This window comes from Syngnathus acus, chromosome 17 (genome assembly GCF_901709675.1).
Source record: "Syngnathus acus chromosome 17, fSynAcu1.2, whole genome shotgun sequence".
Classification (NCBI taxonomy): Eukaryota; Metazoa; Chordata; class Actinopteri; order Syngnathiformes; family Syngnathidae; genus Syngnathus; species Syngnathus acus.
The window spans coordinates 7,158,300-7,171,832 of record NC_051102.1 but is presented as its reverse complement, the minus strand read 5'-3'; the positions used below and the strand labels follow the sequence as shown (position 1 = coordinate 7,171,832).

The following is a 13,533-nucleotide window of genomic DNA, read 5'->3' as shown; positions in this document are numbered from 1 at the left end:
CTAGGCTGTGATTGCACCTCATTTTGATTTTAATTTTATTAGTAAATGTTTGTTATTAAATACTTCTAACGGTTAGAAGCTGCGACATTTTTGACACTTTTCTGGAACAAGAACCGCGCCACTCCTTCTTGCTTGCGTAGTTTCTTTGGCGTTCGAGCGCATTACCGCCACCTAGCAGACTGGAGTTTGAAACAGTTGAAGCAACACATCAAATAACTGGCTAATGAACTGGATTTTGGTTATTGCTGCAGTCCCAGAAAGTTAAATGCAAACATTTTCCTTCATTGCACTCCTTTTCTGATGCTTCAAAAAGTCGTTCAAGATGAGACAGTGTCGAGAGAATCCAATACAAAAATTACAAAAACATTTCTCTCTAAGTACATTTTTTATCTATGACAAAATAAAAACTGTAGTCAAAATGAAGTGTGAAAGAAAAAGCTTTCAAAAGCTTTTAATTAAAGAATAAGCCTTCCTGTGCATTGCAAAGATTTTGTTTTCGGGGTTATTGTAGCGAACTGGCTGCTAAATTGATGTAGTATGTCAACTTCGTTGGTATCGGTCCGGTATTGAACACGACTGGGTATCGGTTTGTCCGCCGTTTGGATCGATCCGCCCACCTCCGCAGACAGACGCCTCTCCTCTGTTTACCTCCCAGCCGCGCGCTGCTCCACAGTGGCCGGCTGGACGCGCAGCGCCTTCCCGCAGCCTCGCCTTGCTTTGCCCGCTCCGGGTGCGAAAATCGCCCTCGCGTGGATCCTCGCCGCGGCAGCAGGTGAGTGGCTCCGACATTGGGTTCCGTTGATAGAAAAGCAGACGGTAGCTCGGCGCGGCTCGGCTGCCTGCTGACATGAGTTGCGAGGCGGTTAACTCGGAGTTCCCTCAGCCGTGGAGCCGTCAACATGGCGTCCTCCAAAACAAACCATGACCTGCCTGCCACGTTCCAAGACTGTTTCGTCTCATGGCGCTGAGCGTCGACGTTTTCCTGTCCAAACAATATAAAACGCAATAAAAATCGACAAAGAAAAAAAAAGGATTATTTTGAAATCGCTTTTCAAGCTGGCTAGCCAGACGTAGCAACGTCACAACATGTTAGCTTAGCGAACTAAACCAACTTATCACCCGTTCTGTTAGCAGACAGGCTCACGTCGAGTCATATTAGACAACAAATAACTTAACATATTTCCAGCAGTTGACCTCCATTCGAGACGCTAATTGGCTTTTTTTTTTTTAAGCAGTTTGTTTCGTACGTCAGCCAGATAGCGTGCTAACTGCTAGCCAGCCACAGATTGGCTGCTGTGTGTTGCAGCGTTCGTGGGCCCGCCAGGCTGCCTGCCAGCACCACGACTTGTCTCAGAAAAGAGCTTCTTTTCTCGCTCCTTGCCTGACATGCGTTCTGTCGGAGTAGAAGCGTTGGATGACATTTGGCAAGGTTGAACTGGTGCCTAGCAATGCGCGCGACGGGTGTCAGCATCGGCGAGTGAGTGACAAGCGACACGCTGTCCGTTCGTTTTTCCACAATCCTCCATCGTGTGTCAAATTCCCAAGAGAAATCGATTTTCAAACGAGATCTGAGGCGGGACTTTTTTGGGAGGAGACGAGGGAGCTCGTTTAATACAAAAACACACTAAAAATAGCCACGATCAAATCATTACACAAAGCCAAGGGCTCAGGTTTACCAAATAATGCTCAAGAGCCAAGCATGTGCGGTTTATTGTGCAAAGACATCCACTTTTGTGTGTTGACAGAAAAGATGAATAAGGACGTGATGTCCCGCGTGGAGAAGAAGAGGTTGGCCGATCCCAAGGTGGTCCAGTACGTGTGGGCCGCCATCGAGGTCGTTCGCAACCAGAAGCAAATCGCCAACATGGACCGCATTTCCAAGTGAGTGTTGGTCTCCAACCATGCAATGATGTCATCGTTAGTTGCTGTTTAAAACCAAACAAAAACACTTCTAAAGGACCAGTTGACCTTATTCAATCCATGAAATCCAATCAATGCGAAAGGCCGTCTGCTGGAATGAAGCGAGACGGGGGTGTTGTCTGCAGCGGGGGTATCCATGGCAACACGCCCTTTGCTTGGCGTGGCTGTGATAACGGGAGCCGATCGGTGCCAGCGCCGGCCGGCTTGGCGGGCGGTGAGCGGCGGCCGTTGCCAACGTGCCGCGTGAAGCGGCCCGGTAATCGCTTTGGTATCAGAGCGGGCTTGGGTTTTTGTCGCGGCAGTCTGCGCTGGCAAGGGACATTAGAGAATGCAATCCTTTTTTTGTCACTGCTGTTCATTCAACTGTGAAAAGATGATTTGGTTTTGTCTTCGGCTGACAGAGGGAATCTCAATGCAAGCTGTGTTTATTTTTTGCCTCGCCAGGTACCTGAGCCGAGTTTACGGCATGCACCCGAAGGAGACAGCCCGCCAGCTGAGCCTGGCCGTCAAGGATGGCCTGGTGGTGGAGACGCTGACGGTGGGCTGCAAAGGCTCCAAGGCGGGCATCGAGCAGGAGGGCTACTGGTTGCCCGGAGACGAAATGGTGAGTCTCCCCAACAAGCATCTCCACGTCACATCCTCTCCCTTTCCAACAAGGCCAGTGTCGGTCATTCATCCCCGTCCGTCTATTTGAGTCGTCCTCGTACTCATGAAAAGAAAGCAAAATAGATTTTGTTATGAAAACACAAACTGAGAGCAAGGTAGCGCTGAAATATTGCCCCAAAACAATCAAGTAACAACAGCTCAAGAACACGAGTGTAAAAACGGATTGTGTTCTGTTCTGGCAAGGATCAAGCTTGCCATCATTTTGTTTGCTGCCGCAAGCCCAACTTGTTGTGGTTTTGCGCTGGCGTCACTTTGAAACGCTTGCTCTCTGTCACAGCAGGAGCCTCAAGCGGAGGGAAGCAAGGTACGTGCGTGCGTGCGCGTGTGCTGCATCTTGACACTCACAATCGCCGAATACCGAAACGCGACGGTCACGCGCACGCAGTCCCAGATTTGCGTTTTCGTGCATTTCGGGCTCATCCCGCGGCAACTGTGTAAAAGCGAGCTTGACTGCTTTTTGTGGCTTCCTCGGGCGCTGCGTCTGGCGGCCAGGAGGGGGAGCGCGGCGCGGCCAACGTGCTCTCTCCGCCCCGCCCCCCCCCAGGAGTGGGAGGCCGAGAGCCACGACTGGTACTGCTTCCAGTGCCACCTGCCAGGCGACGTGCTGTCCTGCGACGACTGTTTCCGCGTCTTCCATCTCAAATGTCTGTCGGAGGACGGACGGACCCGCGACGCCACCGCCGCCGTCGGGCCCCACTGGCAGTGCGTCTTCTGCAGGGTGGGTTGCCGCTCGCGCTCCCGCTCGTGCCCCGCTCTCTCTAAAAGCCTTGTCGTGTGTGCGTCCACAGGGGAGTAAGAAGAAGAACCTCAGCAAACAGGAGATGTGCAAATATCTGCGCTTCATTGTCCAGCGCATGAAGGAGAGGGTGCGTGACCGCCAACCGTGCTTTTGCGCGCAGTTGCTGTGGGCGGCCTCAGATATTGACCAATCAGGGCTCAGCTGGCGAGCTCCGTTTGGTTGTTACCCGAGGCCGCCGTGTGGTTTTCAGTGGTTGGCAAAATGTTTTGCTGCTGAATTCATTTCCGCGATGGTACTTGTAAAACTTTAATGTGTGCTTCGAAGTCGGTTCAGAAAGTCCGTTTTATGTGTACTAAAACGAGACGATTGTATGATGTCAATACTGAATTTGGACAAAATGCAGCCCTTCGACATGTGCAAATGAGCAACTTTGACATGATGGGCCGTTGATCCTCCTCTTGGCAGGCAGTGGACCTGAACAAGAAAGGCAAAGACACCAAGCATCCCATGTACAGACGCCTCATCCACACCGCGCTGGACGTCACCGACATCCAGGAGGTCTCGCGCGCACACACCCTCGCCCCCTCGACTCGTAAGAAGCTCCGATTGAGCCAACGTGTCTCTTTTGGGCCGCAGAATCTGACGGAGGGCAAGTACAAGAACTTTGAGGAGTTCAAAGCCGACGCCCAGCTGATTGTTCACAACACGGCCATCTTGTATGGAGGTGGGTCATACGCTTCGTCGTCTCCAGCGATGGCTCATACGTTGAAAAACTGCAGATAGGTCGGGAAAGGCATTTGACAAATGTTTGTGTTTGCAGTGCACAGCGACCAGGCGGAGATGGCCCGTCTCCTCTTTAGCGACACCTGCCACGAGGTGCACGTCGACCCGTCCCTCGCTTTGGCGCCAAGCCCTGCCCCCTTTTTCACCCTCTTCTTTTTGCAGCTCAATGAGTTACTGCTGTGCAAGAACTGTTTCTACCTGTCCAACGCCCGGCCCGACAACTGGTTCTGTTACCCCTGCGTGAGTAGAACTTTAGTCAGTCTTGCCCATCGGCACCTCGCGTACAAGTTCCCGAGAGGAACTCGGATATAAATTTGACATTGGCGCGTAGTCATTTGGTGCCTCTTTTTGACCTCCAGACTCCGACTCATGACCTGGTGTGGGCCAAGATGAAAGGTTTTGGCTACTGGCCGGCCAAAGTGCTGCAGAGAGAAGACAACCAGGTGGACGTGCGCTTCTTCGGCCACCAGCACCAAAGGTCTGCCCGGCCCGGCCCGGCCGGCTTCTTGACGCCTTTGTGCTTGCGTCGTAGATCCTCTTGATCAGGGGTGGGCAAAGAATCCGTTCGGTGGTCTACAACCACCAGGGAGGGGCGTTACACTAGTTGCCGTGGACGACAAACAAAATGGAGTCTGCTAATTTCAAAAGACTCTCCAGTGGAAAAGAAGGTTTTGCAACGTATTTTCGTGATCGACTTGTGTGTGGCGGGCAGGGCGTGGATTCCCTCGGACAACATCCAGGACATCAAGGTCAGCGTGCAGCAGCTGCAGATCAAGCGCAGCAGCGGCTGGAAGAAAGCCTGCGACGAGCTGGAGGTCTACCAGCGCTTCCTCAAAGAGGGGCGATTCTGGAAAAGCAAGCTGGAGGAAGGCGGCGGCAGTGGCGGCAGCAGTGGCGGCGGCAGTGGCGGCCAGAGTCCGAGCTCGAGGAAGTCACCCAAAGACGGCGGCCAGCGGATGGACAGGACGGCGAGGACGGCCAAGATGGAAAAAGCGCCCACGGACACGTTGGACAGGATGCGTGACTGCAAGCGCCCGGAGAGGAGCGATGAAGCCGAGTCCAGCATCTCGTCCACCAGCAACGAGCAGGTCCGTCAGGTGGGTGCCGCACTCGCCGCTTCGCCGGTACCAGGGCGCAAACCTGCCGCTGTTGTGAAATCAATTTGCATCGTCTCTGCAGATGAAAGGCGGCCAGGAGCCCAAAGCTAAGAAAAGCCGGCGGACGCTGCAGGTGGAGCCCAAAGAAGAAGCCAGTGTAGGTTTCATCGTCCTCCTCCTCCTTGCCCAGCAAGACAGTCAAGTCCCAATCGTCCATCAAATTGGAAATGAACCAAAAGCTATAACACTGTTTTTGAAAAAACAAATTAAAGTTCCAGAATTAAAGTTGCCAAAGTCCGATCGGTGACTCAGACGAATCCTGAGCGCCAGTGTGTGTTGGCAGGACCCCGAACCCGAAATGGAGGCAGTGAGCTCCAGCCAGGAGATCACGGTGGCGTGTGCACTGCCACCGCCGCCCGAGAAGCAGTCGGTGTCCACACAGACCAAGAAGGCCGGCGGCGGTGGGGGGTCGCCGCGCACGCTCCACCGCGGCACGCAGACCAGCTCGGACGCCGCCGCCTGTCACAACATGTGTCACGAAAAGTACACCAAGGTCTTCAACGACGTCAAGGAGAAGATGAGGGCCGACAACAAGCGCGAGACTGAACGACTGGTCCGGGAAGCTCTGGAGAAGGTACCGCCACCATGTCCCCCTCCCTCCCTGCCTGGCCGTTTGCATTTTCACGCTTTTCCACTTTTGCAGCTGCGCGGTGAGATGGAAGAGGAGAAGCAGGAGGCGGTGAGCGAGGCCCTGGGCGGCGCTCAGGCCGAGCTGGAGCGCAAGTGCAAGCAGGTGAAGGACAAGTGCAAAGAGGAGCTGTTGGACGAGGTCAAGAAGCTGGTGGCGCAGCACAAGCAGCTCGTCTCGCAGACCAAGAAGAAGCAGTGGGTAAGCCCCGCCCACCCGCACAACCCTCTTTTGCAAAGGAAAATGGCAACTCAAATATGTTAGTAACTTGGTTTTATTTTTTTTATCCCGTTCACTTTTGCACCGTAAAACATTTTGAGATGACTAAAAAAACAAAGCCATGCTCTTGCAACTGTTGTGTGCGCAGTGCTACAACTGCGAGGAGGAGGCCATGTACCACTGCTGCTGGAACACGTCGTACTGCTCCATCAAATGCCAGCAGGAGCACTGGCACGCCGACCACAAGCGCACCTGCCGCAGGAAGAGATGAAAAGCGTCCCGCTCGCCCGCCCGCCCGCCCGCCCGCCCGCTCAGCTCCTCCATCTCCTTCGTCATCGTCAGTCAGTCAGTGTCTGCAGCGCGCGCACGTTTTGCCTTCCTTTGATGTGTTTCAACTTTTTTAACATTTTATATTATTTAATGTTCCGTTTTAATGATTTTGTCTCTGCGCCGCCCAATGGTATTTAAGCGTGCGTGCCATTTTTTATAGCGCAGCAAGCGTAAACGCTGTTTTCCTGGAACCAAAAGGCGAGGGGCCGGAAAAAAGGCAAAACGACTCGCCAATGCCCGACGCGGGCAGGCTTCTTTTGTCCAATCAATCTTTTCTACCTAAAATTGCTCGCTCATTGCGAGCAGGGTCGTTGCTGACGAAACAAATCCTCCCTTCTTGCTTTGAATTCTGCACATTGCTTGACAACACTAAATTGAGAGCAAAATGTCTGGTTTTCAATTTGAACTACAAAGCAAGTGCAAACGGGGCCGTTTTTAGTCCAATGAAACCAAGATTGGAATCACAAACCAGGCTCGTCGAGGCAGATGAGCACGTCCATGCGGTCTGCAGGTGGCGACGTAAGCCTGTTATTAGCCCCTCCCCCTTTTTGGGGGGAAGAAGGCAAGCTGAACAGAGGGAAAGTCATGCAACTGTTTTTGTCGTTGTTGTCTTCATGCAGACCGGCTGCAATACAGGCCGGGCCAATACACCACATGTATATATACTTTACATGAGCACCTCCTCCTGACTTTGACCTTTCTGTAGCTATTGGCAAGGCTTCTCAAACTGGGCTAGCAGGAGTTGAAAAAGTCAAGAATGAGGCCTGAGCCGAATGAATCAAATGACTAAAATGACGTCTTTAGCAAGTGGACTTTAGGGGGGATTGAATATTTGACAGCTGGACACTTCACAACCCCCGGGCCGCACACGAAAGAATAAATAACTTGCAATTTTTTTACACCTGGGTGACGTGTATATAACATGAATGTCATTATGCTGTAATGTGAACAATATAGGAATGGACCCATTTTTGCCTCTTTTAAAGGAGGAGCCTCATTTGGCCCATTACATCGGCCGGTCCACTCACAGCTCAGCTTGCTAACGTCACGTGAAGCCAATGCCCAAATTAGGAGCCCCGCTTAGGTGCGGCCGTCACCTCGAGCCCGTCCGGGTGCACGAGGCCAAATACCAAAATCCCCCAACCCGCCAGGACGGATAAAACAGGTTGATTTTACCGCTTTGTTCATATTTTACAAGCGCGGTGTGAATCAGAATGTCGTGTTTAGACTGGTGGGGTCGCATAGATGGAAAGTTTGAGGCCCCTCGCCACCTTCATCATCTTTATCTATGTATCATTCCAGTGTGCATATGCATGACTTGTTCTTTCTGTTTGTCGTCAACACTTGCGCAATCTCCTCAAGACTCATCATCATCATCAAAAACAAAGTTGCTCTCCGCAGAAAAGGTTGCAAAGCCTGTCCGTGACTTCATGCTCCAAAATCAATTTGGGCTTTTTGATGCTCTAGCTGGCTAGCAATATGTATATAAATCTGTTCTACATGCTAACATGGAGGAAATAAATGTATCGACAAGTTACACACCATTGTGTCTTCTGCTGTCGCTCTCTCATAAGTTTTTAAGACTTAGTTCTCAGTGTCCATTTTGAACATGATGTAGTTTTGGTTCAGTTTTTTTTTTTGTGTGTCAAAATATGAGCTTGAATGTATGCAGTGAAAATATTTGACTGCAGGGGGCGACATCGGGAGAGGCGGCCGCTCAGTCGTTTCCTGTAGCGGAAGTACCTAGCGTAGCAATTAGCCTAGCTTCCTTTTCCTGTCGCTGTGGCCGAGGACCACAACGTGTCCTGTCGAAATGGCACTGTACAACTTCAAGAAGATTATGGTGGTTCCCACCGCCAAGGTAAGTGAAGTGACCTGTGACCGTGTCACATCTTGAGTCCTTCGAGTTGTCATCGCTTCGCTCTGGAAAGTCCTCCCAACTGACACGCTAGCTACTCGGCTGGCGAACACGTGCGGCCATGGACGAGACAAGGAGCCTCCAGTCAGACGCTTCCACTTCACGAATTACACCGTTTAATCAATCCATTTCGGGTTATTGCAACTTCTAATTTAGTGGAGTCTATTGAGTCCGTACATGGAGGCAAATGTAGAAACCTCTTCAAATTCTTGAGCTCTTTTTAACGTGGAGAAAAGTTATGTCTGGACACTAAATATATGTTGTATCTTTAATGTGAGCTGTTGATTGCTGAAGACGTCATTTCCTAGAACGCCACGACTCACTCTTGTTTATTTTTTTCCTTCTTCAGGAATTCATCGACATCACTTTATCCAAAACGCAACGAAAGACGCCCACGGTGGTACATAAGCACTACCAGATCCATCGCATCCGCCACTTTTACATGCGCAAAGTCAAGTTTACGCAGCAGAACTACCACGACCGCCTGGCGCAGATAATCACTGACTTCCCCAAACTGGACGTGAGTCACAATCTCTCGCCATAAACCAGCCAAGCGCCACGTCCAAACTAATAACACTGTGCACGCAGGACATCCATCCCTTCTACGCTGACCTGATGAATGTGCTTTACGACAAGGACCATTACAAGCTGGCCTTGGGTCAGATCAACATTGCCAAGAATTTGATTGACAAGTACGTACTCGGCAGACCCGGAACACTGCAGCTTTTGTCTCATTTGGAGTCGCTATGTGCTTTTTTTGAAAATGCTGGATAAATAACATGGAGTCGGGTCTTTGTTTGCCGCAGCGTGGCTAAAGACTACGTGCGCCTGATGAAGTACGGCGACTCTCTTTACCGATGCAAGCAGCTGAAGCGAGCCGCTCTGGGTCGCATGTGCACCATCTTGAAGCGACAGAAGTCCAGCCTGGAGTATCTGGAGCAAGGTAGCCAGGCCCGACTTGCATGCTTTTTCAATTTGACACGCACACGTTGTTCCATTTCAAAATGTTCACCTCCTCGAATGTCATGTATGGAATCCTCTCTTTCGTTTGTTGCCCGCCTTCGCCAGTTCGTCAGCATCTGTCCCGGTTGCCCAGCATCGACCCCAACACTCGGACGCTGCTGCTCTGCGGCTACCCCAATGTGGGCAAGTCCAGTTTTATCAACAAAGTGAGCTCGCTCTGCCCGTTTTTCCACTTCTCTACGGAAAATGTACATGCGGTAACCAATGGTGACTTCCCGTTCAGGTGACACGAGCGGACGTGGACGTGCAGCCCTACGCCTTCACCACCAAGTCGCTCTTTGTGGGCCACATGGATTACAGATACCTGCGCTGGCAGGTGACAAAGCAGCCCGGCATGTGCTCTCTTCGCGCAACGCAGCCGAGGGCTCGCCTCCGCCTCGTTTACAAATCGCAAATGAACCGGAGCTGGTTTATCGGGAGTTTTGTGCGAGTCAAGACGGTGTTGCGGTACAGGTGGTGGACACTCCCGGGATCCTGGACCACCCCCTGGAGGAGCGCAACACCATCGAGATGCAGGCCATCACAGCCCTGGCGCACCTGCGGGCAGCGGTGCTCTACATGGCTGACGCGTCGGAGCAGTGCGGACACTCGCTGGCCCAGCAGATGGACCTCTTCAACAATATCCGACCGCTTTTTGCCAACAAGGTCCCGGCTGGCCCAGCGCCGCTTTTTTTTGTGCGTGTTGGCCCTTTGCCGCCTGTCGTGACGTTGCTGTGCTCTCTGCCGGCAGCCACTCATCATGGTGGCCAACAAATGTGACGTGAAGAAGATCAGCGAGCTCTCCGAGGACAACCAGGTACCTTTGCTGCTCGTCGCCGGCCGGTGTGTAACTTGTGGCTTTTGCTAACCTTGCATCGTGCCTTTGTTCAGAAACTGTTTGCAGACTTGTCGACGGAGGGCATCCCCGTCATCGAGACCAGCACGCTGACGGACGAGGGCGTCATCCAGGTCAAGAATGAGGTGGGACATCGTCATCGTTTGCTGCTTGGATTTCAACAAAACAATCCTTTTTGAGCGGAATATTTGGACGCCTTCGGCTGCAACAAGTTTGCCAAGGGCCGTTTGATGGCCGTCCTACGGGGATGTGCGCGTTTGATCGTAGGAAAGCTCCGAGTGGCCTCGCGGCCGCAGCCACATGTCACGTGTTGTGCGTTTCAGGCCTGCGACCGTCTCCTGGCCCAGCGCGTGGACAGCAAGATGAGGGGCAAGAAGGTCCACGACGTCCTCAACAGGCTGCACCTGGCCCTGCCCGCCAAGAGAGACAACAAGGTGCTGTTCCGCCCACTTGCCCGCCCCTGTGTGCATGCTTGACCCCCGCCTGGCTTTGTCCCCCCGCGCAGGAGAGGCCGCCGTTCATCCCGGAGAAAGCGTTGATGCGCAGGCGAGCCATGGAAGTGGACGCGCCCAAGCGCAAGCTGGTACACCTTCGCTCAACTAAATTTGTGTTGTCAGCAAAAGTGCTTCTGTAGCACAAATGTATGATTGTTATTCATTATCTGATGGAACAATTTGTCTTCCAGGAGAAAGATCTGGAGATGGAGATGGGAGACGACTACGTGCTGGACCTTCAGAGTGAGCGTCGTCATCATTGTCAGCGGTGTCGGGCGCCGCTGCACGGCCGCCCTGACAAGCGCCATCTTTGTGTCTCTATCAGAGTACTGGGACCTGATGAATGACGACGAGAAGCATGACAAGATCCCTGAGGTGTGGGAAGGCCACAACATCGCTGACTACATCGACCCCGACATTATGAAGGTCAGTGGCGACCGCGAGCTTGCAGTCTGGCCGATGTGAAGTTTGCACAACAAAGAATCATGTGTCGTGCGTGTGCGTTGCGGGACAGAAATTGGAGGACCTGGAGAAGGAAGAGGAGCTGAAAGAGCGCGCCGGCGAGTACGACTCTGACGACGAGAGCGAGGGCGAGGAGATGCGCGAGATCCGCGTCCTGGCAAAGCAGATCCGCCACAAGAGGCACCTCATGGTATTGCAGTCCAAAGAGAAGGACGTCCATGGGCCGCGCATGCCCAGGACCGTCACCAAGGTACGAGCTGCCCGGTCGTCCAAGCCACCGTAATACTACAAACTAACGATTTTTCACGTCTTGTCTCGTGTCCCACAGGTTGAGCGAAAGAAGTTGGAGAAGGAGTTGGGTGACCTCGGCCTGGACATGAGCGACAAAAACAATGTGAGCGGCGGCAACCTTGGTCGCACGAGCGCTTGCGGAGCACCTTTGACCGTTTTGTCGTTGTTCTCGCAGAGTCACTACGCCCAGAAAGCCCGCCAGTCCCGGAGCGTCACCCGCAAACGAAAGCGCGAGGATTCGGTCACCCTGACGGTTTCCCAGACACGCAGCCAGAGTGCCTCTCGACCTCCTCGAGACCAATCTGGACTACGGGACGCAAAGGTAGGCTCCAAAAGGAACGGTGTCATCTGTATGAGCAAAAGACTTAAATTAGCGGATTAAGGATTTGCTTGAAACAAACAAACACACACACACACACACGTATTACATGTTTGTTTTGTAGGAGGCAGAAGCAAATGAACGAATCTTTTTGGTGTTCATTTCAACGACCAACATTGATTTCAATGGACTCTTCTCAAATGTGTCTTGTGTTTGTATTTCAGATGGTGAAGAAGACAAAGAAGATGATGAAGAACTCCCAGAAGGGCATGAACCGCCAGGGCAAGAAGGGCGAGGCGGACCGACACGTCTTTGACCTGAAACCCAAACACCTGCTGTCGGGAAAGAGGAAGTCGGGAAACACCAACCGCAGATGAACCGGAAGACTGAGTCTGTCTGGACTCTCGCGACATGTGTAGGAGAGAGATGCTTCCACCCAGCTATGCTTGGAATCAACACCATACCCAAATCAGAAAATGCTTATTTCCTTCCTTGTCCAAAATTTAAGTCAATTGATGCTTTTGTGATTTGTTGTTCCAACCCTAAAACAAACACCTTGTGTGGGAAATAGCCAAGGAAATAGTTTAACAAAAGTACAAAGAAGCGCAGAAGCAGAATTGTGTCTGAGATAGCCAAATGGTTAAAGCTTTTTCCTTGAGTTCAGGAGACTCGGGTTTGAATCTTGGTCATCGCTCTGTTTCATGTGTAAATGTTTGACAGAGCGGGTGTCGGACCTGGTCGACTGTGTACCAGGCGAAGTGTTATACCATTTGGCCACATTGCCATGAAATTTTGATTTTTAATGTATTTAAGGTATATGGGTCGACTGATTACAAATACAGAAAACTGCTGCATCTTTTTAAGCTCCAGAGATGGTCTTGTGGTAAAAGCTTTTCCCTTGAGTTCAGGAGAACCAAGTACAAATGTCACGCATGCCTTTGTGTAATATGTATGTAATATGTATGTTTTCACGGGGCGGGACTCAAACCCGACTCTCCTGTATTCCAGAACAATATTATTCTTTTCAGCCACCTTGGCACAGAAAATATTTTTTTTTGGGATGGTCATTCAATGCACCTGAAAGGTATAAGCTGTATTTCCATGCAGCCCTTCATGCAATTGCATAAATAAATAAAATGCAATTGGGGACATTGCTTGGTATCCCTTATCAAATCCTCAACTGAGACTGCTTATGTCCCTCTTGAATCTTGACTACACTTTCTTATTTATTTATTTAAGCTTTGACCATGATTTTTCCCTAATGAAGTGGCCTGTTATTAGGTACACTTGAAAATGGTAGTGTACCTAATGGAGTGTCCGAGTGACGTCACAGATCAAACAGCCAATCAGAAAGTGGGGGTGAGGGCGGGTGTGGCACTTTTCACTTAAACCAGGGGTGTCGACCTCCAGGCCTCGAGGGGCCGCGTTCCAATATGTTTTCCAAGTTACCCTCGTTAAACACACCTGCGTGAAAAGATTTAGCTCATTTCACGTTCTGCAGTGGCTAAAACTTTTCCCGCAGGTGCACTTAACGAGGGAATCACGCGGACACTCCATTAGGTACACCGCCATTTTTAAGTGTACCTAATAACAGGCCACTTTATTAGGGAAATATGGTCAAAGGTCACAGGTGTCAAGCTCTAGTCCTCGGGGCCGCGTTCCAATATGTTTTCCAAGTTACCCTCGTTAAACACAGCTGCGTGAAAAGATTTAGCTCATTTCACGTTCTGCAGTGGCTAAAACTTTTCC

At 51.4% G+C, this 13,533-nt stretch overlaps 2 protein-coding genes across 4 annotated transcripts; both read left to right on the top strand.

The window, feature by feature from the left end:
• The first annotated feature begins 609 nt into the window (after nucleotides 1-609).
• zmynd11 (zinc finger, MYND-type containing 11) lies at nucleotides 610-7,986 on the top strand. Of its 2 annotated transcripts, XM_037275212.1 has the most exons (16): nucleotides 610-772; nucleotides 1,746-1,881; nucleotides 2,365-2,524; nucleotides 2,867-2,890; nucleotides 3,131-3,304; nucleotides 3,375-3,452; nucleotides 3,791-3,883; nucleotides 3,962-4,049; nucleotides 4,146-4,201; nucleotides 4,271-4,348; nucleotides 4,468-4,586; nucleotides 4,821-5,205; nucleotides 5,288-5,362; nucleotides 5,549-5,839; nucleotides 5,909-6,094; nucleotides 6,261-7,986. In XM_037275212.1, the coding sequence occupies exons 2-16, from the start codon at nucleotides 1,751-1,753 to the stop codon at nucleotides 6,381-6,383; spliced, it is 2,061 nt and encodes a 686-aa protein (XP_037131107.1). In that variant the 5' UTR covers nucleotides 610-772; nucleotides 1,746-1,750; the 3' UTR covers nucleotides 6,384-7,986. The 2 variants fall into 2 exon arrangements, with proteins under 2 accessions (XP_037131107.1, XP_037131106.1); XM_037275211.1 differs by lacking the exons at nucleotides 610-772; nucleotides 1,746-1,881; nucleotides 2,365-2,524 and having other exon boundaries at nucleotides 2,719-2,890; nucleotides 3,079-3,304.
• Nucleotides 7,987-8,157: 171 nt separating this feature from the next.
• gtpbp4 (GTP binding protein 4) lies at nucleotides 8,158-12,938 on the top strand. Of its 2 annotated transcripts, none has more exons than XM_037275210.1 (17): nucleotides 8,158-8,303; nucleotides 8,710-8,880; nucleotides 8,949-9,052; nucleotides 9,167-9,303; nucleotides 9,429-9,529; nucleotides 9,607-9,699; nucleotides 9,837-10,028; nucleotides 10,114-10,179; nucleotides 10,254-10,343; nucleotides 10,542-10,652; nucleotides 10,724-10,801; nucleotides 10,904-10,955; nucleotides 11,038-11,138; nucleotides 11,227-11,424; nucleotides 11,503-11,568; nucleotides 11,641-11,787; nucleotides 12,030-12,938. In XM_037275210.1, the coding sequence occupies exons 1-17, from the start codon at nucleotides 8,256-8,258 to the stop codon at nucleotides 12,159-12,161; spliced, it is 1,887 nt and encodes a 628-aa protein (XP_037131105.1). In that variant the 5' UTR covers nucleotides 8,158-8,255; the 3' UTR covers nucleotides 12,162-12,938. The 2 variants fall into 2 exon arrangements, with proteins under 2 accessions (XP_037131105.1, XP_037131104.1); XM_037275209.1 differs by having other exon boundaries at nucleotides 8,256-8,303; nucleotides 12,009-12,938.
• The last annotated feature ends 595 nt before the right edge of the window (nucleotides 12,939-13,533 follow it).

Coding starts and splice junctions, on each gene's coding strand:
- gtpbp4 (XM_037275209.1), top strand. CDS start 8,256: ATGGCACTGTACAACTTCAAGAAGATTATGGTGGTTCCCACCGCCAAG. Junction 8,881..8,948: donor CTGACTTCCCCAAACTGGAC/GTGAGTCACAAT, acceptor CTGTGCACGCAG/GACATCCATCCCTTCTACGC. Junction 10,802..10,903: donor ACGCGCCCAAGCGCAAGCTG/GTACACCTTCGC, acceptor TTTGTCTTCCAG/GAGAAAGATCTGGAGATGGA.
- zmynd11 (XM_037275212.1), top strand. CDS start 1,751: ATGAATAAGGACGTGATGTCCCGCGTGGAGAAGAAGAGGTTGGCCGAT. Junction 4,202..4,270: donor TTAGCGACACCTGCCACGAG/GTGCACGTCGAC, acceptor TTCTTTTTGCAG/CTCAATGAGTTACTGCTGTG. Junction 6,095..6,260: donor AGACCAAGAAGAAGCAGTGG/GTAAGCCCCGCC, acceptor TTGTGTGCGCAG/TGCTACAACTGCGAGGAGGA.